Source organism: Tyto alba, unplaced genomic scaffold (assembly GCF_018691265.1).
Source record: "Tyto alba isolate M040663 unplaced genomic scaffold, T.alba_DEE_v4.0 Super-Scaffold_20, whole genome shotgun sequence".
NCBI lineage: Eukaryota > Metazoa > Chordata > Aves > Strigiformes > Tytonidae > Tyto > Tyto alba.
The window spans coordinates 3,484,219-3,510,754 of NW_024881283.1; the positions used below are offsets into that span (position 1 = coordinate 3,484,219).

The 26,536-nt window shown below is 49.5% G+C and overlaps 1 protein-coding gene across 1 annotated transcript; it reads right to left on the reverse strand.

The window, feature by feature from the left end:
• Positions 1-16,108: 16,108 nt before the first annotated feature.
• Positions 16,109-18,282, reverse strand: CITED4 (Cbp/p300 interacting transactivator with Glu/Asp rich carboxy-terminal domain 4). Its single transcript, XM_042793917.1, has 2 exons — positions 18,155-18,282; positions 16,109-17,980 (listed from the first exon to the last, which is right to left on the reverse strand). The coding sequence occupies exon 2, from the start codon at positions 17,966-17,968 to the stop codon at positions 17,354-17,356; it is 615 nt and encodes a 204-aa protein (XP_042649851.1). The 5' UTR covers positions 17,969-17,980; positions 18,155-18,282; the 3' UTR covers positions 16,109-17,353.
• Positions 18,283-26,536: the final 8,254 nt, after the last annotated feature.

The window sequence follows — 26,536 nt, forward strand, 5'->3', positions numbered from 1 at the left end:
ATTCACACACCGCTATCTACACTGCATAACAAAAGTCACGGCTTGCGTGATGCTAGCGTGAATTTAGGATCTTCTTCATAGTCTAAATCAAATCATGGAAGAAAACAACTGGCACATCCAGAGTGCCTGTAATGCCTGTTCATGACAGTCTTCAGAGATCTTTCAAAGAACTTCACAAAGATAAATATAATCTGGAGTGATCCCTAGAGAGAGAGATGGGATGTGGAAAACATAATGTCCGCTTTGTTGGATGCATTACAGACCTGACAGTCAAAAGGAAGATTTGGGAGCACAGAGAGGCTACAGAGAAGGAAAATTACAAAGAGCAGCACCATGGGTCATCACAATCGAGGTAATACTTGGAAGCCCAGCAAACTGTGATTGTGCCTGCTGGTTTTGGTTCTGAGATCGCAGATGTGGTCTAAGATGCCACGAAGTGGATTTCTCAGTGAACACAGAAATGTTTGGCAGACAAGGAGGTGATGACTGAGTTGCCTGTCAGGATCAGTTCTGCTCTGGAGGTACTCGTCACATCATTGCTACTCACTGCTCTCACTCAGCAGCGGGAAGCAGCTCATTGCCAGGTGGAAGTGCCCTCTGGCTGGCAATGAGCAGGTCAGGGAGGCCTGATGTTTGGAGAGCCTGGAATCAGCGGTAAGGGAAGCCCTGGAAACCTCTTTAGGCATCATGCACTCATTCCTGCTTAGGTATGTTACCTAAGCAAGACCTGTGTTTCTACTGTGTTTTCAAAGGACATGCCATATCTGTCCTGCTTGGAGTTGGAGGATCTTCCTGACCATGCTGGAGAAAAAGAGTGGTGCTGGAGCTCTGCAGGAGAGTCCTTCTCCAGGATCCCACGCTTTGACGACTGTCACTGGTGGGATGTAGAGGACAGGACACTGGTGATAACATGTCTGACCATCTGGTGCATGTTAGCATAGAGGAATGTCTATGTCAAGCCATGGCAGAAACCTGACACATTGCCTTCATTTTCTATAGTGCCTTAAAATCATTGGAAAGTCTTTAGAAATAGAGCCTGTGAAGGAACTGACCTCTAAACTGTGTGGACAAAACAGGGGATTGGAGTCGTCAGCAGAGCTGTCTTGCTGCCTGTGAACCAGACAGTGTCCCATGGCCTCAGCTAGGCCTCACTTCCCTTCCACCAAACTCATGGTGTGGCTTCATGAGACCTCTGTGTTCCTTCTGTGCTTACAGCAATACATGAGACAGAAATGAAGATCGTTTGCTCTGATTTATTTCAGGAGAGGCTATGGCATTGCTGATCAGGAAGGAAAAGGCTCCAAGGACCTGAGCATCCAGGAGGGTGAGAACCTTTCAACATGCTCCCACTCCTCAGGAGAAACTCTTTGCTCACTGGTCCTTCATTTGCTATTTTATTTTCTGGTGGCCAGGCAATGTAATCAGAAACAGCCTGTGTGCTGGTGGGCTGGAGGGTGCTAAATGTCCCGATGTTTTAAGGCTATAGATGGTATCTGGCAATGGTAGACCAGGGACAAGACCCAGATAACCATAGCTGGCAAACCAAGAGCATCTGTATGACAATGATGAGATACAGCTGAGCCAGCACAAGGCAAAACCTTTTCTTACAAATCACAATTAACTGTTAAAGTCAGTAAAGTTCCTGATACTGGAAAACCTTGCACAAACTGGACAACAGCACTCACTACAGACAGGGAGGTGGGGATGCTTGAAGGCCCAGGAGAACGTGTGGTCCTGGAGCAGTACAGCTGTATCTTCATACCACCAGTCCTGGGGCTGGGAAGAGGGTGGGACAATGGGCTGGAAAATCTTGGTCAGCTACAAGTTTTTCAGACAGCATCTATATTTTGTTTTGTGCCAAGAACAAGGCGGTATTTGATGGAAATTCAAAACAATTCACGTAATTAGCTGTGGAACTCACTGCTGTAGGAAGTAACTGGGGGCTGCTTAGCAAGAGGATGGGATGATAATGAGAGCAAAAGATAATCCAGAGAGGCTTTCAGCAGTTTTCAAACAGCCACTGTGCTGCACACATCAAAGCATAGGCTCTCTAAAGATGTGTCTCATGGCAAATTGCTTCTGCTTCTGCCTGGAGCAGCTGGTTGTGGCTGCTCATGCAGGCAGCACAGTGGATTTGGCAGACCTCAGACTTGCTGTAGTTGGACAGTTTCTGTGTATCTGCCCTGAGAAGGTATCAGTATTGGCAGGTGATTTGGGGAGTTTGTAGAGCTCAGTGCTACAGCACACTTCTAGCATACGGCCACAGAAGACATTTCTGGAGAAGGATGCTCCTGGGTACAGCAGTGTGGGTTATCACACACTTCATACTCGTGTTACCTGAGCACAGGGACAATGATCACAAGGATTTTATGAAACATGGACTCAGCATCATTGACCAGACAGGAAATTTGACTGGAGGGCAGATTAAATGATTTGTCCAAGACTGCACAGGAATTCTGTGGCGGAGCTAGAAAGGAGACCTGTGCCACCTAGTTTCTGATTTAGATTTAATAAGAGATGGTCATTCTCTGATAGTAGGTGCGTGAATCCAGTCCTGTGCTGCCGTAGTGGCTGGGCCACGCTGCCGCTCCCTGGCATGTCCAGCTTCCCTGGACCCAGAGCACAGGAGATGTCTAAGGCACTTGCAACTTCCCGGCCAGCTGAGCAGTTTGGTGGGGCTGTCCCCATCACATGAAGTGCTGGTGCAGGAGTAGTCAACATGTGGACCACGATCAGCTCTGCTCCAGTGAAGGGCGGGAGATGGGACATGGGGAGCTAATGAGACAGAAAAGGAGTTTTGCAGAAGGACGTAAAGCAACAGAAATAGCTTGGGGGGAGATCCCCATAATGCTGGCGTGTTTACAGTATATTCTGATTCAGTGAGGAGGAGGATTTCCAGGACCCGGGCTCCTTGCTCCAATTTCTGAAGGTGCAAAATGTGAAGATGTTGCTGCCGTTGCACACAGCCCATGCATCCCTCTGCCTTTGGAGCAAACAGCATGGCTGCAGCAAGGAAGGGGCCCGCACCAGCTGCTGAGAAAGGACTCCAGTGGCGTGAAAGCCAGGACGGGGCCCCAGCCCCCAGTTCCCGCAATGCTGTGGCTGGACTGGGCTGTGGTTCCCGCCCGGTGCCACCCGGGGGCAGCAGCGCCCCGTGGGAGCTCCTGGGGGTCCGGGATGGCGGGGGGCTGGGGTGCGGGGGGGCTGGGGTGCCGGGGGGGCTGGGGGGCTGGGGACCCTTCCTGCCTTCGCTGGCTCCGCCAGAGCAGCACGGCTGCTTAGCGGTGTCCGTGCCAGGGCGATGCTGGCATCGTTGATGGCCCCTGAGCAGTCAGCCCCCAGCACCCGAGCGCCCCCCTTCATTTGGGGACACCCATGCTGGGATGGAGAGGAAAGGCTTATTGCACTGCTCTCCTCTGCTTTACACTGGCTACCACAAAGAGCTGAGTTCAAGGCCCTGGCGTGGAAGCAGACCCAGCTATCTGTAGGGCTTTGCCTCCCCTCCACCCTACACATGGAAAACCCTCCTGTCCCGCTTCCCACCCCTTTCCACTGGGCATCAAAACAGTCCTGGGCTCCCAGGGATGAAGACAAAAGGGAAAATCGAGGTGTGCTTTTCAGAAAGTGCCAGGATTCTAGAAACTGTGTCTTTACTAGAGAGGTCTGAAAGCTACTTTGACTTAAACTGAGTCCTTAAAGAAGTTTCCATGTGGTGCTGCTGGAATGAGCTGCCTGTGCTCAGAGTAGAAGATGCAGGCTCCCTTCTTTTGCTCCTAGCTCTGTTGCTGTCAGTCTCACACTGACAGAGAATTCACCTATCTCTTTTTCACCTGCTATAATATGTATTTTAGCCCATGGTCCAGCTCAGGAGGCTTGTGAGAGTGTTAAAGTCATTTAGCGAGAGGCCACGCCCTCACACTAGGCATACTATTACAGCATGCTCAAGCCCTCCTCGCTCTGAGATCCCATGTAACCCAGGTCAGCAGTGCAGAAATGAGGGAACTGATTGAACAACCTGCATTAACAAGTATGCCTTCTGCCTGGTGGCCATGTAAAAACTGCAGCAAACATTTCTGTGCAGGATGTGAACCAGGGTCCCCTGCCTGCCTCCCTGCCAGGCCGAGCGGACTCCTGCCAGCTGCCATGCCCTGAATGCCTGAGCTTGCTGAGCACTTGGAAGCAGATGCAGGGTTTTGCATACTGAGAAGATAAGGAGGGCTTTTTTTCAGCTCTGAAAGCTGTTTATTCTTTACAGCATACTGACACCAGAACGGAAGGTGCCTTTTCCTGAAACCGGCTATTTATAAACAGCTTGCTATGCCGAGCCTTCTCTTGCAAGGGGGCAGGGACTCTTGCAGCTTTTCTTTCACTGCCTTGAATTCAGCCAGAGATCCTTCAGACAGGAGCAAATAGAGCAGATCTTTCTGACCATCTGCTGGGGGCATGCTACAGCACCAACAGCTTTTAGTAACTCTTTGGAGTTACCAAACTCCAGTGAGTGTCTAATTCAGCCCTAAACACTTTGGCTGTGGAGTTAGTGCTGTTCATAGCCCTAGATTTTGCAAAGTCTTTGTGGGAGAAATTAGTAATTTGTGGCAGTCATGCCTTTAATGCATGAAATAGCTCTGCTTGTCCAAAGAGGATGATCCTTGTGGTGTATGGGCAGAGTTTGGCAGCAATTTTAGCTGTATCTTTCCAAGCTGCTGAGCAGTGAAGTGTTCACTGCATGCACACACTTGAGGTGTGATTTGTCTGCTCCAAGGTGTCTAAAACATAGTCTGCAAGCTTTAGCTAGATTTCCTTCCCTATCAAAGAAGAGAAATAGGCACTTTCAAATCTCATCTCCATGAGATGCCTTTCTTAGTATTTTACCTAGTTTAATTGTGTAGGGATGCTGGGCAACACTCTGCCTACCTCTCCTTGTCCTGCTCCTGCAGGCAAGTGGCTCTGTGGGCAGTGCTGAGCTCCTCTTCCTCCAGGGACACTAAGAATCTCTTTCGAATCCCACCAGAAACTCCAAAGAAGCTAGGACTAGGTTTAATTATTAAAACTACTGCTCCTTCCCTGACCTGACTGTTGCCCCCTTTGCAAACAAGATTTGCTCTTGGCACTGCTCTCAGTAGTGAGCACAGTATTACCCAGACTTTCCCATCTGTAGTGATGTGGTTTTTGGTTGTGGCTCTTAGTAGCCTGGCACAGATGACCAGTGTGCCTAGCAAAACAATACACAGGGGTTTGGCCAAGAATGAAATAAAGCCCTCTGTCTCCTTCTGATGGTTGTCTTGGTGCTGTCAGAGAAAGGAAGAGCTGTGCAGAGAGATTGGGAGAGGATGGAGCAGACTATGCAGCTCTCCAGCCATGCAGGGAGAGCCAGATTTCACTGTGGCTCTGCACACCTAACACAGCTGAAGTAGTGAGGTTGAACACACAACTCAGAGCCAACAAAGTGGGAGAAGATCAGAAAACTGTTGCATTGAGGTCTTTCACCCCCTGGGTATTTCAGTGGTCATGAGCAGGTCATGGACTTTTGTAGCAGGCTGAACTTGCAGAATTCCCTGGAAATGTGAACTCCAGGTTATTTCTGACAAATCTGGAAAGGAAATCTTCCATCTGGAGGCTGCAGGATGCAGCACAGACCTCTGCACGCTGAAAGGTCCCAGTGCTTCTGAGCTGCGCATATACAACTGACAACAGGACTTGGCTGACTTGTCAAAATTTTTCTCAACTAACTACAGTGCCCTGCAATCAACTGTCTTTTGTATTTACAGTTGAAACAGGAAAAGCAGGACTTGGTCCATACCTTGGTGTAGCAATTATGAAGCAACCTAACGGCAGACTGTAACCAGCATCTGAAAATCATGTGTTGTAATGTGCCATAAAAAATGACATGCCCCAGAATAGACCCTCGGTGTCCAAATACTGCTGAGAGATGGGCCATAGAGTAACCTACTGTGCTTTCTAACCAACAGCATTTTATCAAAGACTTGAATTACAGATCCCCCCTTCTTTTCCCCTCCTTCAGGGCAAAGGCTGAATTGGGAATCAGGCTGGGATCAGATGCTTGCAAAAGCAGTCACTTGCAAAGCTTTTACTATGGGCTTAGTCCTTTGTCTCTGGAATATTACTCAGATTTGGCAAAGAGCTGATTTCCCTAATCCCCATTCATGTAGGCACATGTGGAAGCTCCTGGGAATCCCTGCTGCACTAAGGGCTCGAGTTCAACAAAGTGGGACTGCTCCCTGTCAGTATTCCACAGTGGCCTCCTCAAGAGACCCCAGCCTGCCTGCCCAGCTCTGGGGAGTGATGCACAGCCCCTCTGCATTGCTCTTGACTGTGGTGTCCTTCCCTGTGACCCAGAGACCTGAGAATACACAGAGCCACTGACCCAAAAGAGAGATGAAACATTGAGTCAGCAAGCCAGCAGCCGATGCTTTCAGAGCCTCATCCATGTATCCGTATGCTGAGCCCTGGGCTGGCACCTCCGGATCCACAGGGACATGCAGATGAGCTGTGGCAGGCTATAGCTGAGCTTCCCCCTCACTCCATGGCATTGCTTCTCTGAGCAAGGACTGGTGGAGATGGTGCAGGATGAGGGCACCCCACTTTTCCCCCAGTCCTGGATGGCATAAGGGTACTTTGTGTGATGCATCAGAGATGTGAATCGGCTCTTCCCCATGCCACACATGGACACTGCTCTTTACTGAGTGTTGGTTCCTAGCTGGGAAGCCCATGTTTTGCAAAGGGCCAAATCTTCCCTTTCGTGACTCCAAATTTCATTTGGTGCATCATTAATAATAAAGAGGTGAATTGTTACCCATTTCTCTCACTGTTTTCCGAGGACAGACCTGTTGCCTGGTTCTTTGCCCTGCTGCTGGTGTTGCATGTTAAACCCAGCCATGGTAGCTTGCAGAGGCAGCCAGGAGGAAAGGAAAGGAGCAGGTTGCTTTTTGAATGCAGTGTATCTAAGCACTGAGGTGTGTCTGAGCACAGGGAATTCCTCACATGTGGCACCCTCACTGGTGGCAGAGGTCAGGAAAAAAAGGAGAAAAGCACATTGTCAGCCCAGGCTGCCGCTGGGTGTGTGTAACTGCAGCTGAAGGAGGATGCTCCTGGGTATACACGATCTGAGACCTTTGTTCACCTCTGGCTTTCTTACCCCTACCCAGTGCCATGGCAGTGCTGTGTAGGTCACACCAGCCCTCATAGTCCAGTGCACCAGGCAGATATGTTTTTTTTATGCTAAATAAGCAAGAAGGGGGTCCAGAAACAGTCCAGTCTGATACTGCCATTTCCTGAAAAGCCCCAAGCAAAGATTTGGCTCTGATGGAAGAAGCCAAGAAAGCCTCTAGCATCCTCTGCTACAGCCACATATGTCTTATCCCACTGGTCTACCAATGCTTAGCGCATGTAGGATAGGGCTGGCACTGCAGCTCTTCTTCCCCCAGCTATCAGCAAAGAAGACCTGAAAGCTGTCCTCTCAGAAATCTCCCTAAGCTGGAAAAGAAGAGTAATTTCACCAAGGCTGTCATTCCATTGCCAGCAGGTGTATGATATTTTTCATGTGCATTTGATGCTGATGCCTGTTCACAAAGCTGTGTTTTCTCCCAGGATCATACCAGTTTGTACCCAAGTGAAGGACTCTTGCTTCTTTAGGCATCTCCTGAAGTTGTCTGCCAGCAGTTTCAGACTCAGACCTGGGATCAGCCTTTCTCTCAAAGTTGGATCATTTATTGTATCATTTTGCTGAAGTCCACAGAAGGTCCTGGCTTGTCCCCTGAGATGCAGAACAGTCTTCGTATGAAGGCAGGTAGCTTCTTTGCCAAAGCTGTGTGCACTTGCCAGCGCTCCATCCCTCCTCTGCCTTAATCACAATGCCTGAATTACCAATTCCACCCCTCTAACCCAGGGTGCTGTATATACTGTGCAGGCTAGCAGAGAGCATGATATACAGCAAGAGGTTTATTAGGGGATTTGTAGTGCCTTGGCTGTAGAGTGTCTATAACACTCCTGTATTCTGAGCAGTGGAGGAATCTGGATTATCCTCAAATGCACATGTGCAAGCCCAGTCAGTTTCTTTTGCTCCAAAGAAACAAAGTGATACTTCATGATTTTATTGGAAGAAATTTTCCAGTTTCCTTATCAGAGAACTGAATCTGTTAATTCATTGATACTTTGCTCATTTGTTCATGTTGGTATGTTGCCCTCGTGGATTCATTTCTGCTACCTTATTGGAAAAGCCATGTAATTAAGAAATTAATGAGGAAATTTAGGATGGAAAATACTGTTTGAAATTGATAATGTTTAGAAATTTGGTATTGCAATGGATTTGCTGTATAAGTCTCATAAAAACTGTCAGTTGCTTGGCATGGCAAATGTTACTTGAGATCATTATGTAAACACCTCTTCAAAGAGGTTTATATATTAGAAGAAATCTTTAACTGCACAGAACAAAAAATACTTTTCTTGATCCAGGACTATAATGTCCACTTGGTGTTTTCAGTAGTCTTCCCTGGACTAAAAAATCCTCCATGAGATTTTTGAGGTCAAACTAGTTGATAATAAAATGATTTGTAATCCACTTACTCCAGGTTCCCACTTGAGCCTTTTTGTTCCTGTAAGAATTATACACCCAGATGTGACAGACTCCAAATGTACCTTAAAATCACATCTGAAAAGCAGCATTGCTCATGTCTGAACAGTACTAGAGACTCTTCGTAGTCTCTGACAGTCCTGTTGAGAAATTACAAACAATAGACTTTATTTTAAGGTTTACCAAACTCTCATTTAGATCTTCCTGCTTTGAAGAAATCCAGCTAAGACTTGACCCGATATCTGCTGCATCCTGTAGCTCTGGGAATGATGTTATTTCTTCCAGGATATCTGTTGTCATCTACATATGGATGAATCTGCAATCATGTGGCATTAGCTTTGTGGAGAAGAGCTGTGTGCATTGCAATTATTTTTGTCCCGTGCCTTCTTCTGAATTTTCAGTAGAATTTACCTTCAAACCAACAGAATTTTTGCCTACAAGACTGATTTTTGACTGTTGGTCTGAACCCTAGGCACACGCTCTGGGGCTCTGGAAGCAGAGGAGATGGTGAGCACCAGCAGGGGGACTGGGAACATCCCAACAACGCCACCCTAGACTCTAACTCTGTTCCCTCTGCTCACTTGCAAGGAGGTGCCATGGTAGAGCTCAGTTTTAAGCACACATTGGAGAACATGCATCAGAAAGCAAGCTCTGCCCACAGAGGGAAATACCTTACCCTGTCCAGTGTATTCTGGAAAGAGTGACATTACCAAGTAAGATGGAAAAGGAGTTACTGCATCAAATAACTTCTTAGTAGTAGTGTCTATGGCTGGAGATGGGAATGTGCTGCAGGCCATTGTGCTGGCCCAGCTTTAGCTCCCTTGGTTCTTCTTCCTGGTTTGCCAAGCTTGGTGTGAACGGGGCTGGAACCTCACTGTGACACAAAACTGCTACTCAGCAAGTTTGGTTACAGATATAGGACTTGTGAGCTGATCCTGAATAATTTGCAAAGGAAAAGTCAGATGGGATTCAGTGTGTTTTAGCTGCCATGGGTCTCTGACAACTGGCCCAAAGTTTGTATGGCTTCAATTTTCATACTGACTTAGCAGCATCAGGAGTAAGACAGAGCCTCTTGGCTCCTCACTGGGAGCTTCTGCATTAGGGACAGAGCAGGTGGGGATGTGGGAGCAGGAGTTTCCTATCCTCCATTCTAACCTCAGCACCAAGCAGGAGATAGCTGATATTCAGTGGTGCATGGACTACGTGAATAAAGTAGAACATGTCAAAAGAGGACTTCTGGAGCTGCTAAGGGACTCAGGAACTGATCTTGATCTATGTGTTGGAAGAGGTCATTGACTTCTTCTCTCAGGCGGGTAACACCATGCATGTCATAGATGCCTCTGCCTGTTGCCATATGCCCTAGGAGGAGAGATAGGATGTGAGGAGGGACTTACCTGTAAGGCAGGACTGGAGTGAATGTGCAGAGCATTCCATTAAACCCTACTCTAGATGTGGTGCCACTGTTTGTGTGAGGGGTGTCCTTAGCAGCCAGCTTGTCTTTTGAGGCAGGTGCTGTGATTTGGTTTGGGAACTGCACAGGATGACATCAGACATAGCTATACTCTTTTTTTTTACGAGACATCCGTATTTGATAGGAGCATTTACCGTGTGGCTAGAGGAGAGACCCACATCTGAGACAGCTCTCTTGTAGCCAAGGATATGAAAGCTATTTGACTGAATATTTCTTAGTAACAGTGTTTCAGAGTTTGAGGATGAAGTAAATTGTAAAATCCATTTTCTTCCTCACCCCTCTGGTAGTCCAGAGGACTTGCAAGCAAAGTCAAGATGTCTCAAGAGCAAATTGTATTCTCATCCTGGCTGTCTTCAGTAGGAACACACTGCCCCCAGAAATGTGCTGCAGAGAAGCAGAACAAAGCTTACTCCTGCTATTTTATGATCAAGAAAACCCAAAGAGATTTTTCTAAAGGCTTGAGGGGAGAGGGATGTGGAAACTGTGAGCTCCCAAGATGAAGACGGCTGAGCATGCATGGAGAAGTGGAGCGGATGGGACTCCTCACTCCAAACTTCTGAGACAAATGCAAACCCAGTGATACAGGGTTTAAAAGAACGATGAAGAAACAGAGACCTAAACCTAAAATGAAATACACCCTGAGTGTCACAGGTATGGTTGCTTGTCTCTTGAATACACATCATATGATGGAAACCATCTGGGATCTCACAGGGAGAGCACTGTCTGCTGAAGCTGATGTAGCCAGGGTGGAGGCGCTCAGGGAGGGGATAGTACTGTACCACCTCATGAGCAGCAAAGACGGAGGAACGTCTCATGGCAGGATGGTGTCAGTTTGTGCAAGTTGGCAGCTGTAGTGTGGATGGGAGAATGACTCTGTCGAGGATGCCCCTGGGAGGTGTCTGAGCTGGTGGGAAAACCAAGATGTGGTGCTGGGGTACAGTTTTTAGGAACATGGGTTTTTGGGCAACAATTGCACTTGTATTTTGGATGTGGAGGTGGCCGTTCACAATTTCATAGGCCAAGAGTGTCCACAGGAGAGAGAACATGCCAACACATGCAAAGGTGGCTACAAGTACAGTATTATCCCTCGGGAGAGTTATCTGGAGTCCTTGCATACAGATCTCCGAAAATATTAGGTCAGTGCCTGTGCCAGTCATCAACCAACTGGAAAGGGAGAAATTAGGAAAGAAATGAGAGCGGTGCAATACTGAAACAAGGGTCTGGAGAAATCCCATCCTCTGAAGTTTTCAAAATTTGACTGGACAAGGCTCTGAATAGCCTGCCCTATCTTTGAATGCAGTCCTGCTTGGAGCAGAAGATTGGACTGAATGACCTCCAAAGGTCCCTTCCAGTCTAAATCTTTCTGTGGCTCTGTGACGAATGTTTGAAATATAGAACAACCAGACCTAATTATAGCATTGGAGAAATCCATGACACATCTACAGCTTAAACCAGTGCTGTTCCCTCCCCCATCCCATAAAACTAGACACAGGACAGAAAAAGGTGATCACAACAATCTACAACAGAAAGTGATTCTTGAATGGAGAGAGACTTGGGAGGGAACATCAAAGGACCTGTAAAAGTAATTTCTGGTGTGGAAAAGGTGACAAAGAAATGACTGGGAATTAGGGGACACCCAAAGTGAGTGTGTAGCAGGTTTAAAATGAAGGCAAGCTTACAGAGTTTAAGCTTCTTATGAAGAGCTTGATTACATCTTCATTCCTCCCTCGTGGATTTCACCGGCACAAGATATTGCTGAAGTAAAATATACCTATGAATTAAAAAGTGATTGCAAGTGTAGGGTGGGTAGGTCCATAGCAGGGTATTTAAAATGGTAAAGACATAACCTGTGGCTCAGAACTCCTTGGACCACTACTTTCTGAAAGTTGTGAAGGAGCATCTTGACAAGGTGAAGGACCATGTACTTGATTTCTCAAATTTCCTCCCTGACTACCCAATCCCAGAGAGCAGGTATGGCTAGATAGGCTTTTGGTTTGACTTTCCGTGGCAGTTCTCACCTGATGTTCTCAATCCCTTTGGCTGCAAATGGAACTGTCTCTTTTTGGCAGTATTATTCTGACTCATGCCCAAATTTCCAGTTATGGCCAGTGAGAGTGGGTAACCCCCAGGCATGGTCAGACCACAGGTTCCTGGGGCGTGCAGCACTGCCTCAGCCTGTGGCTGACAGCAGAGACTAAGGCAGAGGAGATGCTGGCACATTTGCCTGGGTTCTTCCCAGGTTCAATCTCCAGCACTGATCTGTGGCTCAAGAACTTCCTGCCTCAGAACCAGGATCTTTTTATTAGGGTGGATTTTTTTTTCCCCCCGGTTCTTCAGTCTATCTGCTTCTTGAAGCATGTGTCTCAGCACCTATCACATCCTGCAGCATAAGAGGTGTCCTGGGTGAGGCCAAAAGACGTGACAGATGGTTTCATATCCTGCCTCCAACATTGTCCTCAGTAGATGACTTCAGCAGAACACAGGCACAAGGCAAGCATACATGATACTGCATGCTTGGCCAGTTTTCCAGCCCTTAACTCTCTGTTGCTCTTGCAACCCCCTAAGCCAAAGATAATTTTTATGATCTTACAGACTCTTCATGGATTTTTCTTCCAGCAACTTGTCTGGCCATCCCCCAAACCCTCAGTGACCTCACATATTCATAACCATTCATTGTAGAGAAAACCACCTCCCTTAATTTGCTTTGAACCTGCAACTTGCCAGTCTCCTTTGATGCCTTATTACTTGCATGGGAAGAAGTCTGAACAGCTGCATCCCTTCTCAGATACTTTCTGAAGAGTCGTGGTTAGTAGGGCCTCAGACAGAGGCTGCTGCCTCAGGCAGAGGCTGCCCCATGACTTTGATCATCCTGGTTGCCCTTCTCTGAACCTTTTCAATTTCCACTCTGTCCTCTCTGTGCCATGAAGGTGGTAGGACAAGGACAGCACACAGCATGCAAATTGGAAGTGAACCACACAGACATAGTGGCATACAGCAATGGCTTCTGCTGAGTTCTCCAGTCTGCTCTTAGCAGTTCGTAATAGTCAACTGGCTTTTTGGTCATACAGAAGAGTTCATGTACCTCCCATGCTGTCAGAAAAAGCCTCACATGCATTGCATGCAGAGATACCTCTGTTCATTGAGGTTGGAACCTGGCCCCTGCCACCTAAATTTGGAGAGATGAGCAGATATCTCCCATTACACCTGGGCAAAATTTTTCCCTAGTTGCCTTCCCCTTTCACTTAATTTATAAACTTCTGTTACCCAGCCTTCTTCCTGACTGAGGACTCCCAGTCTATTCTGTGGCTTCTTTTGAGAAACATTACTCTTCCTCAGTTGTTTCCTCTTTCTCTACAGTTTCTCTAGTTTTATGTTATCATTTTTCTGATGAACAGGCCAGAATTTTGGACAATTCACTTATGAGGGCAGTGCACAGGATGCAGCAGAATTGTGTATTGATTATGCAGGGCATTCACTGTTTGATTCTGCCTTCTATTCCTCTCCTTTTCTAACATTTCCTTTGCTTGCCTGGCTCTTTCTTAACAGCAAGCTGAGATTTTTCATAGGAACATTAATTGTAATGCTAATACCTTTTCTGAGTGGCTGTAGCTAGTTTAGAGCCCAGCACTCTGTGTGAAATCAAGAAAGATCAACCCTACATGTATCATTTCATATTCACCAGTCATTGATCATCTTAATGTCCGGTCACTCACTATTAGCAGATTCTTCACCAGCTCTACACTGGACTTTCTTTGCTACTCTGAATCGCTGAGTACTATCAACAAACTTCATCACCTTGAGAGCACATGTGGTCAAAGACAGGGATGTACAGAGGTACCTTGTCTTTCTGTATTTCCACACTCACATGCTCCCAGAGCCTGCCTCAAGACCCGGTCTTCACAAGAATAGCTTCAAAATATATTTGGAGTGTAACAGAGGATCCAGCCTAGGTGAGGGTACAAGGTGGTTGTGTCCCAGCCATCCTGTCTGGACTAGGCAGTGGGGTTGGAGAACCTTGCTGCTGCCCCAACACAGAAAACAAACTTCCAGTATCTCAGAGGAAAGCTGCTTCCTAGCAGTTGTCTACAAACACAATCTCTCCACATGAGTTCGCTTACGTATGCCCCCAAAGCTCCCCAACCAACTGGCATTGTCACGTAGCAAGCATTTGCAGTGCTTTGTGGTGCCTGTCAGTCTCTTACAGATACCAGTGCGTTGGAGCATCACCCTGCTGCCCTCCTGCCTGTTGCTGGATGCAGAGGTCAGTGTCAGCTAGGTGGGAAAAGCAGAGCTCAACCCTCTTATATCTTTTGTGATCTTGGATGACTGAGAAACTCATCTGCAGACCCAGGTAGCTGGGTCGCCCCATTGTGCTGCCTGGCACCTCTGCTCACAGCACAGTGGCAGCCACTCTGCCAGGGGACCTGGACATGCAGGCTGCACTGTAAAGCCAAGGGGAGAGGGAGAACTAGAGCCGTCCAAGCTGCAGCTCATACTGCTGTAGCAGGTCCTGTGTGCCTAATGCAGGGCATACAAAGCAGGCAGCACAAAGAAGGGTGGTCCAAACTGCACCTAAACCAAAAAGGCATTTAGAAAGGAGGTGACCATTGGACTCATCCAGTCTAACCCAGCCAGAAGCCCTAGGCCTGTAGGAGAAATCCTAAGTGTTTTGGCCTGGGTTACCTAGGAAATCATAGAGGCTGACCACAATTAACAGTATCTTTTGTGGAAATGAAGAGGTAACACACCCAAGGACTTTATTCCTGCTCTGGAGTTTGCATTTATATGAAAACTGACATCTAAATAATCTCAGCTGAGCCTGCTAGGACAGATCTCCAAGAAAATCCTGATTAGAACCCCCCAGTCACTCCACATCTCTGGTAATATGAGGTCCTGTCTCTGACTGAAATCAACAGTGCCTTTTCCAGTGCACTGCAGAGCTCTCCAAGAGGAGGTACAGACATGTTCCCCTGTCCAGTTTGCATTAAATGCCAAGTGCTTCTTACAGAGAAATGGGAAACCTCTGCAGAAATTGCTAAAGTTGACAGTCCTGCATCTGTGGGCTGGAGATAGTTCTCCGCTTGTAGCTGGGACACTGCAGGCCATAGTGGTGTCACACAGCCTGCACCCCCCACAGCCACAACTGACAGCCTAGAACATGCCTGTTTATTTTGGAGTTCAGCTAGTTTTGCTCTGAGGAATAAATCCAGGCACCAACTCCTCGCTGCTTACCTATAGCCTGCTGACCAAGACACCTACTATTCTGCAAATAAACAGAGAAAGCAAAGCTCTTCCAGGCCTCAAACAGCCCAGGCAGGGCTCTCCCACCTGCAACACTAGCCCTGCTGTTTATGTTTTGATCAGCTCTCCAGGTTGCAGAGGCATAGCCACCAAAAGAACAGGAGAAGACTAACAATTGCTCTGGAGTTGTGCAAGGAATAAGGCCAGGGGATACCAAGAGGCAATCCAAAGTACAGTCAGAGTAATCCAGCCACTGGTATCAGCATCCAGAGCCCTATTGCTACAGGGCAGGAAAGGGACACATGGGAATATTCCTGAACTCTGCAAAAGGACTGGCCAGGAACCCTTTGAAAAGAAAAAACTAAGCTCTGGAAGAACAGGAGATCAAAGGCCGTCTTGATTTTTAGAGTCTTTGTGGTCCAGAAAACTGCTGCAGAGTGCTCCTAGCAGAGCTGCAACCCCACTGCTAGAGCTGCACTTGGTCCAAAAGAAGCGTAAGGAGTCATCACCCCCTTGTCTGAGCACCTTGGGTCAGGCAGCAGTGGGGCTGCAAGCCCCAGCAGCCACTCTGCAGCAGGGCAGCACCCTCCGCATTAGGAATTCGCCTTCAGTACAGCGAAGGAGCATCTCATCCTCCCAGCCACACTTTAAGGGTTGACTTTATCCAAGCATTAAACAACAAACACAACCCTTACAACTGAGGTGTCAGACTGGATCCACAGCCCACTAATGGGAGCAAAGAAAACACCGCTCGACACCACACTGCACCTGGGCCAGAGACGAGCACTAAAAAAATGCACACGGGAGACGTTTCAGCTTTTATTTGCAAATTCATCTGTACATTCTCACTGGGTTGTCGAGCGACAGCTGGCAGGAGCTGTCAGCAGCAGGGGGCAGCAGCAACTAGGAGTTAACAAGAGCTTTCCACAGCGCCTGGAAACAAGAGACAGCAGAGGAAACAAAACTCCACCGGCTTTTACATTTAACCTTTTCTGAGTAAGGGAATTAGAAATCGAGTCATCTTTATCACATTCAGAAAGGTATTGGATTTACAGTCCTATGCGTTCAGCGTAAAGATCCCGTGTTGAAGTGACTATCTGCAGAGCAGCTTGAAAACTATCCCAGGCTTCTTTTGAAGCCAGCATCTTAAAGCTGCAGTACTCTCCATGCATCCTTCCCAGCAGTCCCAAAGCCAAATAACAAAAGAAGCCCTTGCAAATAAATAATCATAGGAAAATAAATAAGATTAGATCTGGAATATACAGTTACGTGGCCTTTATTTGGTTTCAGAGGTGGAAAAAAGTGGAGTTAGACTGCAGCTTTAAGCCTTATGCCAGAATCACCCTCAAACACTTTGTAAATTTTACAGTTAATTAGCTGTACAGGTAAGAGATCCGAAGTTCCACAGAGATGAATATTTAGGCACATACGCACACCCTTCCCCAAGGCATATTTTATTTTGCTCAGCCAGTTAGAAAAAAGCCCGCTGGAGGGGAAGTGCCCCTTTTCTGAGCTGAACAGACAAGACTAAAGACCTATTTACTGTCACAGTAAAAAGTCCCAACAAATATCTAACCCCACCCATGTTTGCAAGGGGAAACTGGTTCAAACCATGCACCAGGGAGACAATCCTCTCTCAGGGGATCCTTTAACTTCACTGGCACCACAGAATCCTTGAGTGAATCCAGCTACCAGCAGGGCTGCCAGCTGCCCACTGCTTCCTGCGCTCAAAGCCTGGTTGTGGAAAGTCATAAGTCCATTATTTCTACTTAAGCCAGAAATCCTGTTAATGCCATTTAGAGGCAGCTCTACAGCAAGAGCTCTTGATCTGCTCTCTGTTTGGGGTACACACTCCTTCCCCAGGAATTCCCACACAGAAAAACCACAGAAGAGAAAAGCAATCCATTGCAAGCCGGTGTCCGATGATTGTCTCTTTGGGGAGGTCAGGATTCCAGGACAGGGCAAGGCAGGGGAAGGGAGGAGGATGGCAGGTGAAGGAACTTAGAAACAAACTCAAAACTACCAAGACACAAGGAGGAGCTCAAAGCCCCTCAACAGCTGATGGCACTGGGTTGCTGTTTGCTAACAAAGTCTGAAATGAAGTCAAACTCGTTCTGTCCCAAGAATAGCTCTGGCAGCTCCTGAATCCGGTCCAACCCCAGTTCCAGGACAAGGGATGTCAAGACCTCCTCATCTATGAGATCAGTGTCCATAACGTTCAAGGTCAGTGCTGGTGAGGGCATGTGCTGCATGCTGGGGTGCTGGCTCGGCCCCACTCTGTACTGCTGGGCACCAGCTCCCATGGGCCCATTGCTCATAGCCAGGGGGTGACCCTGGTATTGGGTGTTGAGTTTTTGTAGGTGCATGCTAGCCATTAGCTGCTGGGTGCCCACCGGCCCCATGTACTGCTGCTGCTGACTCGGGCCATTGAACATCATCACATTCTGCATCTGGTGGTGGCCCATCTGTCCGCTGAGGCTGGGTCTGGGCCTCATCGCACCATCCATGCCAGCCCCTCCGTAGGGCATCATCTGGCTGGCAGCTGGCAGCGTCCTCAGCACGTGCTGCCCGTGCTGCGGGGGTCCCTGCAGCCCGCTCACTCCCATGCGGTAGCTCTGCAGCCCGGTGCCGCCGTGGCTCACGGACATCATCATATGCTCAGCCATAGCTCCAGGCCCCTGCAAGGCGACACACTGCTCAAGGAGAGGCTCCCGGGGACAGCACCGCTTCCCGCTCCCGGACGAGCCAGGCCCCCGGAGAACCGCCTCCCCCCCACCCCTCCCCGGGACGATGAGCCGCCGCCCGCCGAAGCTCAGCGCGGCGGCCCGAGCTCTGCCCGCGCGGGTACGCACCGATCCGGGCTCCGGCGGGCAGCCGCTCCGCACCCCAGCACCGCCGCACCGGCTCGGCTCCGCTCGCCGTGTGCCGGGCTGCCCGCTCCCGGCGCTTATAGGGGCTGCGGGCAGGGGCGGGCCCCGGGGCGGGCCCCCCGCCCGGCCCCCGCCGCCCATTGGAGCGCGGCCCGGTGCTGCCCGGCCCCCGGCGGGGCGGGCGGGCGGCACCACAGCGCGGCCGCCTTCCAGGTTCGGCTCGGCTCGGCTCGGCTCGGCTCGGCTCGGCTCGGCTCGGCTCGGCTCGGCTCGGCTCGGCTGTGCTCGGCTCGGCTCGGCTGCTGGTGGGGGCTCTCCGAGCCGTGCTCACGACGTGCCCCCTGGTCGCCACACGCCTTGTTATCACGACACGGCCCAGCTTGAGGGGCACTGGCCGCGTCTCGCGCGTAGGGCGCTGATGTTGGCAAATCCCTGCTGCCAGGGCTCTGGGGTCGGGCTCTGTCCCCTTGGATCTGAGGTGCAGACACCCTGGGCAGGCTGGGGAGGAAGGAATTGGATGGCATCTGGGGCCCTCTGCCCAGCACCCCCAGTTTCCTACCGATACCCTGCTGGGGGCAAGGAGCCCCCCAGCGCACACTCTGCTCATGAGCAGGATGCCGCGGTCCAGCGCTGCTGCCTGGTGTTACCATTCCCACAGACCGTGCACACACCATCCAGTTTTCCTATGTCAGCATCCAGGAGGGCAAGGGGCACGGAGGTGGCCGGGAGCAAGGGACAGGGACCCAGCACACTGGGCTGGGGAGCCCTCAGTGTGGTACGGGCACCGCAACTCCTCCGGGGATACGTGGCTGCAGAAAACTCGTGTCATCTCTGCTTAATACACCGTGTGTGTACATTGGGGTAAAGATTGGGCCTGGAGCAACTGGGGAACCTCACGCAGGTTGATTCTGCTCTCAGCCCACATGTGCTGGGAATGGTGCTGTGTTCATGTGAAGCACTAATTTTGGACTGTATTTGCCTGCATTGTATTCACTCTGCTTCCTGAGCAGGGACCCTGTCTGCCTCTGATACTGCAAACGGCACAAGATCAGCTCTCTGGAGAGAGTCACGCCTCCAGTGCCTTCCTCTCCCCCAGTGTCACTCTGACCAAGCCTTTCTGCCCGATCACACTGCTGGCCGGGTGCCGGTACCCGCTCTGGAGGTTGCGCTGAACTTCCTGTTGGTTCTGAAGGATGCGCACACAGACCTTTGTCAAGTGTTTCCAGGGCTGCTGCACACCAGCACCTACCAGCATGTGCCCTGGTGCAGCAGGGTGCTGGGCACCACGAGAAGGGTCTGGGCTTGAAGGCAGCTCTGGCTGCAGGGTCGGCGATGGGATGCTAGCACGTGGCAAGACCTGACCAGCTAAGGTCACTGAGGTTAGTTACTTAGGGGCATCAACTAGATGGTTGGTTACTCTGCCAGCAGAGCCCTCCCAGCAAGGATGCACCGGCATTCTAAACACAGCTGGTAGCAAGGTGAACGTTACCAGCAAGAAGTTTGCTGGTGTACCTCTGTCTGCAGCAGCGTTTTTCACCTCTGAGCTGGGTTCTGGCTCACGGGATCCCAGTGCAACTCACCTGCTCACCCACTGAGCCATGCTAGCTAAATTTTAACATGGGCCTAGACTACAGTGGCACTGGTGCTCTCTATAGGATGTGGTGCTCTCCAGTAACGTATGAAAGTACAGTGGTGATTTTTCCCCTTCATTTTTTGTTCTGAAGGAATCCAGAGACTTCTTTTTAAAATATATTAGTGATGCATGGTTACCCACTCGGAAGGCAGGTGATGGCAAAGTTAAACTTGCTTCCCCAACTTCGTTCTGTGTTTGTGTGCTCTCCTGTGCAGCCTTTACCTACAGCACTACAGATCACAGCTCCAGTAAAAAGACAGATCTTTTCTGGAGACTTGGAGCAGGTTGTTTCATGGAGTTTTATGTGTTCTACATATTCATTGTGCTTATGGATCCTGTTGAAATTAAGGAAGTGCCAACAAAATGTTTCAAACATTGCCAAAGAAGTTGTTTATTGTTAACTGTATTACTCGAGAAATGAGGTCTGAATATATGCTATCATGAAAGGACTGAAGTTAGGTATCATAGGCATCTTGGGTGAGTGCCTAACCACACAGTACTGGCCTGAAGGGTTACTTATATGGAATATCTCTATATCAAAACACCTTAAACCAGCAGGTCAGAGCAGATAATGCCTAGAAACCATCAGCTTCCAGGTGCGAGCAGCCAGGAATAGAAAGTGTCGTCTCTTACCTGAACAGAGCACTAAGCCATTGACCTCCAGGAGATTTTGGGAGTCGCTTCTGTTTGTGCCACCTTCTGCCTTGTTAAATGGTTGAGATGGGTTTCAGGTGTTGTTGGTGAGCCTCTAACTGATGATTCAGTTGGTTAATTGTTTAATGTAATTATCTAATGATTGTTTTTTTAACTCTAGAGATTTCGACAATTGCATTTTTTAGTGCTAATAAACATATGCTCACATATATATACCTGCTTGCCTGCAAGTTCACATGCAGATGCACACCCAGGTTAGGAACAAATACAAAGGGAGTAAATACAAGGGGAGTGTCTTGCCCTCGTCTTTGCAGATGCATCCAGCCATAAAAACCTCTCTCACTTTGAGGAGAGGTGTGGTGCGTAGTGCAAATCCTGGTCAGGGGCAGGAATTCTTGGGCCGGAGTAACAGATGGGAAGGGGCTCTCCAGATCCATTTGCATTACAGGAGACCCCAATGATAGTAAATGGCCCATCATTCTGGAAACAAATTGGCAGATGAGAGAGCACGATTGCTGAACAAGTGTGAAACACAAGTCCCTTCCATCTCTACACTGACTTATGTCCCTTATCCTTTGGGAAGGGTAAGCCATCGAGTTTGAAAATAATTTGACCAGAAATGGAGCTATGTTGGCTGGGATCAACTCTCTGCTCTAGTTTGTTATGTTGTCCCCTAGATGTTTCACCAGCATAACCTGGGGTGTTTTGAGAGGAACCAGTGCCTGCAGAAAAGGAAGGGGATGGGGGGATGGGAAGCACGGTGATGGCAAGAGGTGTCCACAGATCCGCAGCCTCCATGTTCGCTATTCTGTGTGCCATCTTCCTGTGCACTGTGTCTTGAGGACTTCCTGTTCTCGAACCAGTAATATTTTATTTTAGAGTGACCAAGGTAGACTTGTCTGCTACATTACACACTGTCCAGCCAATGGCTGGGGAGCAGAGCTGGGAAAGGGCTGACTAGTCCTGTTGGCATCTCTCTCACTGGTCTTTTTGGTCCAGAACCAGCAGCAGTGGTTCCTTGTCATGCTGAGGTCTCAGGTGTTAAGGACCCAAACCACTGCAGCTGTATTTACAAGGAACTGTGTATGACTCCATCTAACCCCAGGTTTGCAGTCTCTCCTCCATCTCTGCACGCACTGCCATCTGTCATCAGCCCATGGACAGTCTGGCCTTTCTGGGAAAACAGATAAACTGCCTGTGTACCAGATCCAGCCCTGGGGCTGTCAGTAGGTCAGCCCTGACTTAAGTCACCACATAAGCCACCTCCAGGAGTGTGTCATTCATGGCTTCCTGACATGGGACTTCCCCGTTCTGGCTGTACTGGTGTCATCAGTGCTGTGTTATCAAGGGCGGATTACCCGGGCTGGGAATTAATCAGATCGTTGCTCCTGTGGCATCACTTTGGCTCTGCATGACTGGGGATCTGGAAGCACTGCCTGTGTGTCTGTGTCCCAGGTCACGGCATCCGTGTGGATGGGCATCAGTTTAGGGATCTGATCACCAGCACACTGCAGACCTTTTCTTTTCCCTCTCAGGAGGGTGCTTGCAGCCTGGTGTACAGCAAGTCTGTGTTACCTATGATTTTGTTTATGAAAGACGTTGCCTCCTCATATTTGATCTCTGATCATCATGCACAGCTCCAGTGGTATTACTGTGGTAAAATCATGTCCCCAGAGCCCCCCAGGGATGAGGGCATGGGCAAGTGTTTTTTTGTAAACAGAGATGTGAACACTTTTATCTCACAATATTTTGCATGTGTCAGAATTGGATATTGTTAATTCCAATTGCTGATATAAGATCTCTTTTGCAAGAGTCTGAGCACCTCAGTTTTGGGGGGTGAGGAAAAAAAAAAGAACATTTTTATAAAGAGATTTGTATGGTGTAAGGTATACTGATAAATGGAAAGTGGGTAGAGGATTTTTTGGAGAATTTCCTCTGACCACATGATTCTTACTATGCATTTCAGTTTAAAACTCATCCACTGCTGTGAGGTGTAATTTACCATTGCATGGAGATTGCAGAACAATTTGAGTAGTAATGTGAGCTATGTATTTGGGTGTAGATGGAAGGATCTGAGGAACCCCATGATTCAACGTCTCCTGGATGCCCAGCTAAGTCAATCCTTGGCCCCGCAGAGTTCCTGCAAGTTTCAGAGCAATTGAGGTGTGCAGATAGAAGCTAAAGCAATTTGAATATCACCTCTTAAGGGAGAAGCTTGCCTTTGAGGGACAAATGTCCAGAAGAAGCCCCTTTGCAGTCCCTCACTCACTGAAGTACAAATACAGAGAGTAGGAAGAGTTCCTTAAAGGCCTGTCTGGGGGTGCATGTCCCACTGCCTCTCCCTGTATGACCAAGCAGTTGAAAGCTTTTCTACCTAATGCGTGACTATGTTGGGACATCGAATTTAATCAAATGTTCACTATCAACTGCTTGAGTTCTCTATACCATATCTTGAAAGGATCCTTGTGAGTATCTGCTGCACATGTGATACTTTCTTAGCAGATTTGTTTATTGTCCATCAGGAGATGAGAGAGGGATGCAATGCACTGTCATTTTTTGTTTGTTTAAGGATGATCACAGTGGTTTTCAAACCTTGACCTTGAAGCTGAGAAGTCCAGCAGAGGCCATGGTGCTATAAACATTGAACCAGGAGCAAATTCCGATGGAGCTTCTCTAGTATGGTTTTAAATAAGTATGTCAACAAGCCAAGATTTAGAAGTTATGTTAAATATTAAGCTTCTTGATTCTGTGTCTTACAGGAGTCTCTGAAAAGGAGGACTGGAGGGTTACTGGCCAACAGCAAATTATTTCAGATACCTGTTACCAAACCTGTTTCTTGTCTTCAGATGAGTCTGACGTGGACAAGTGAGGGGACAAGCACCATTCCCTGGGCAGGACATGGGGAATCTGTGGTGCCATCAGGGCCATGGGTCCCAGCATAGCACAGCAAGGAGGTGTGGTGGATCTGAGTTCCTTGGGGGGCTTTGCAGCAGGACACATCAGCTTCTCCTGGGAAGCTGCCCCAGGCACTCCCTGCTTGGTTTTGGGTCTGTGGAGTTGTCACCCCACATATGGTCTACAGGGGAGGACTTTGCCTGGCGCAGTCACGATGTTGTACCTTCCTTCTGTGGTGTAGATGCATTAGTACATGTGGGGCAGGAACAGGCTTGTTCCAGCATGGAGCTCACTTGAGCAAATGCTTCCTAGATAGATGCACAGGAGAGAGGTGATGTGAGTGTGGGTTTCACTGAGAGCAGTCATGGGTGTCCAGCAGAAAAGATTTTTCATTAAGATTAAAAGAGCCCCAGACAAATAATACGAGGAAAAAGTGAAGAGCCCAAGATGGGCACTGTGCAGCCCCTCCCATGGCACGGGGCACTAATGGTGTCTCCCTGTCTGGTGGCTGCGCAGCCATGCAGCAGCAACATAGGGATGCACCGAACAGCAACTCAAAATTCACACTCCCCAATTTCTGCACGGTAAGAGGATCCTCCAGGAGAGCTGAATCCAGATGCTACATTATCCTGTGATTTCTCATCTGCATTTAAACACTTCAGGAAAGGCAGGAGGTGTTAGGCACAGTAGCAGTGCAAATGGCCCAGGGGATGGGGTGAATGGCGAGTTGCTCCCTGATAGCCCAGCTGGATGGAGGGACTGCTAATGTTGAGAACAAGTGTGACTGGTCTGCAGTTGCTGCCTGACGCCAGGGAAACTGGGTTCTCCATTAACCCTGATGGGATTCTGGAGCAAAGAGGCCAAGGAAGGGAGGGTTGTGCCTCCACTCAGCTCTGCAGAGCTTGCCAAGTGTGCAAGTGGTTTGCGTGCAAACTCCCTGCACACATACTCTGGGATGCACGGCTCGCTGCATGCACCGATAGTGCTGTGGGACTGCGTGCCCTTCGGCAGTGTCTCACCTGCCAGGGTCACTAAATGGTGCTAAGGTGACTGAGACCAGAGCAGGGCTTGGAAGGGTTTGGTGCTTCTGAAGTGGCAGAGGCAGCCAGGCCAGCAGCTGACCCCGGCACCAGCGTGTTCCAATCACTGAGCTGGCTTGCCCAGCTTGTAAACAACTTATTATTTTTTTTTCCTCTGGGCTAATCTTACTCTGTGGGGGCAGATAACATCACTGGAATTTTTCCAGTGTCCTTTGCAAGCGCCTTCTGCTTTGGACTTTGGCTGAGTCGCACACAAATGAGACACGAGCTTCCTCAATTGTTTTTTCTTGTTTGCTTTCCTCTGGGCCTGCCGCGCACCCCTTGTGCTGGCTGCTTCCTGCTCCATGCCAGTGCCCTGTACTCAGGCTTGGGGAAGGTGGCCAGGAGGCAAGCCCGGCACAGCCACATGCGTCCCCGGCTGTCCCTGTGGGGTTGGGGCCAGGCTGCTGGCCGGGAGCAGGAGCGGGCGGTGGGGTCTGGCCTCTGCTCGCCAATGCCTGCAGAGCTGCGTGCGACTCGGCAGGGTCCTGCTCAGCATCCTGACTCTTCGCCCAGAAACTTTTCCTTGCTCTGCTGCGCTTGTATCAACGCAGCTGTTTCGGGTTTACACCTCTGCCGTGGCAGGCGCTGGCTGGACTTTAGCCTCGAAGTCCTGAGGCAGCGGCAACCCCAATATAGCTGGTGTGGTACCCACCCAGCTGCCTGTCCCCACTCTGCCCAGAGATCCTACCCATCACCCCACGAGCTCTCAGGAACCTCCCTTGTGGGGTCTGACAACAGAAAACCAGTCCCGCTTTGGAGAGAGCTGGAAGCCTGAGCACTACCCAGCCGTGGACGTGGACGTGCAGCCTGAACCGGGCCCAGCGGGCTCCAGGTGCTGCTCCGGGCATGGCGGGAGCCGGCAGCCGGCCTGACCGGTTTGCCAGCATGGCCTGTGACGTGGGGCAGGGCCGCGCACACCACCAGCTCCTGCCTCCGCTGCACGTGTGGCTGCTCACCTCCTCCCCGTGCTGTCACCCCTCCCCAGCACAATCCCGTGGCTCGCCATGGCCAGGGAAACTGAGGCACTGACCCTGTCTTTCTGCTGGTCGCAGGCTGGGCCACCGGCTTGCACAGGCCTCACTAGTGCTCTATGGTGTTTCTCGTTTCTATTCCTTTCCACCTTGGAGTTTTCCAGGTTTCCATATGGCGTCTGTGGTCCACAGACTCTAAGCCAGCACACCGAGCCTGCTCTAGTGTCAAAGGGATGCCCCACGTGCAATATCATGGGGCTCTGTTCTTGCACGGTCCCTTCAGTCCTGTGACTGTCCTGCCCAGGTGCCCCAGCATGTTCTTTCCCTGCTAAAGACAAGCCGAGGAGTAATCCCCTCTCATGTGAGCAAACCATAGGTCTGCTTCAGGTAAGAAGCTGCTTTGCCCGAGGCCTGGCTCACATTGCTGCCTGGCCATACACTTCTCCCCATGTGGCTTCTCTGGATGTCTTGGTCACTGCAGTTTTCCTTAAGGGATTTGAAGCACAGATGGACAGAGCAGTGCTGTGTTTTTTTCTGGCAAGGAGCCTGTTGTCAGGCATCATGGAGCAAGGCCACTTCTTCTTGGGTCCCCATGCGATGCCCTGTCCCTCTGCCAGTTCCTCCCAGGATCTGGTGCATGGCAGTGGGATCAGTGGAGATGGACAGCAGTGGGGCTTTCCCACCCAAATGACTGCTCCTGCAAGGCACGGCATCCTCTGGGGCATGGAGTCAGAGAGGTTTTAGGTTATTTCCACTTATCTCTTGGTGCCTGTGTTTCTGCTGTATTGAGGCAGATTAGCTGGTGGCGGTTTCTCTGGTCTGCTGAAGTTGCCTCATGCAACTGCCTTGCATTTGGAGATGTGGGTAGTCAGGGCTCTGGTGGTGAGTCTTTGGGGGGGAGGCTGTAGTGTGGGCTTTCTTGCATTATCATCAGAAATAGCTGTTGCTGTTTATCTGCCTTCTCTTTCCTTCATGTTATGCAACCTCCTTTTCAAATGGCAGTGGTTGTTTTCCCTGGGTTGATGGAGAAACAGTGCTCTTCCTGGTATTTCCAGCCCCTCATGGCTATGACAGTGCTTCTCCAACCTCATTCCTGCCCCTCTCACTACCCTAACTGTGTTAGGATGCC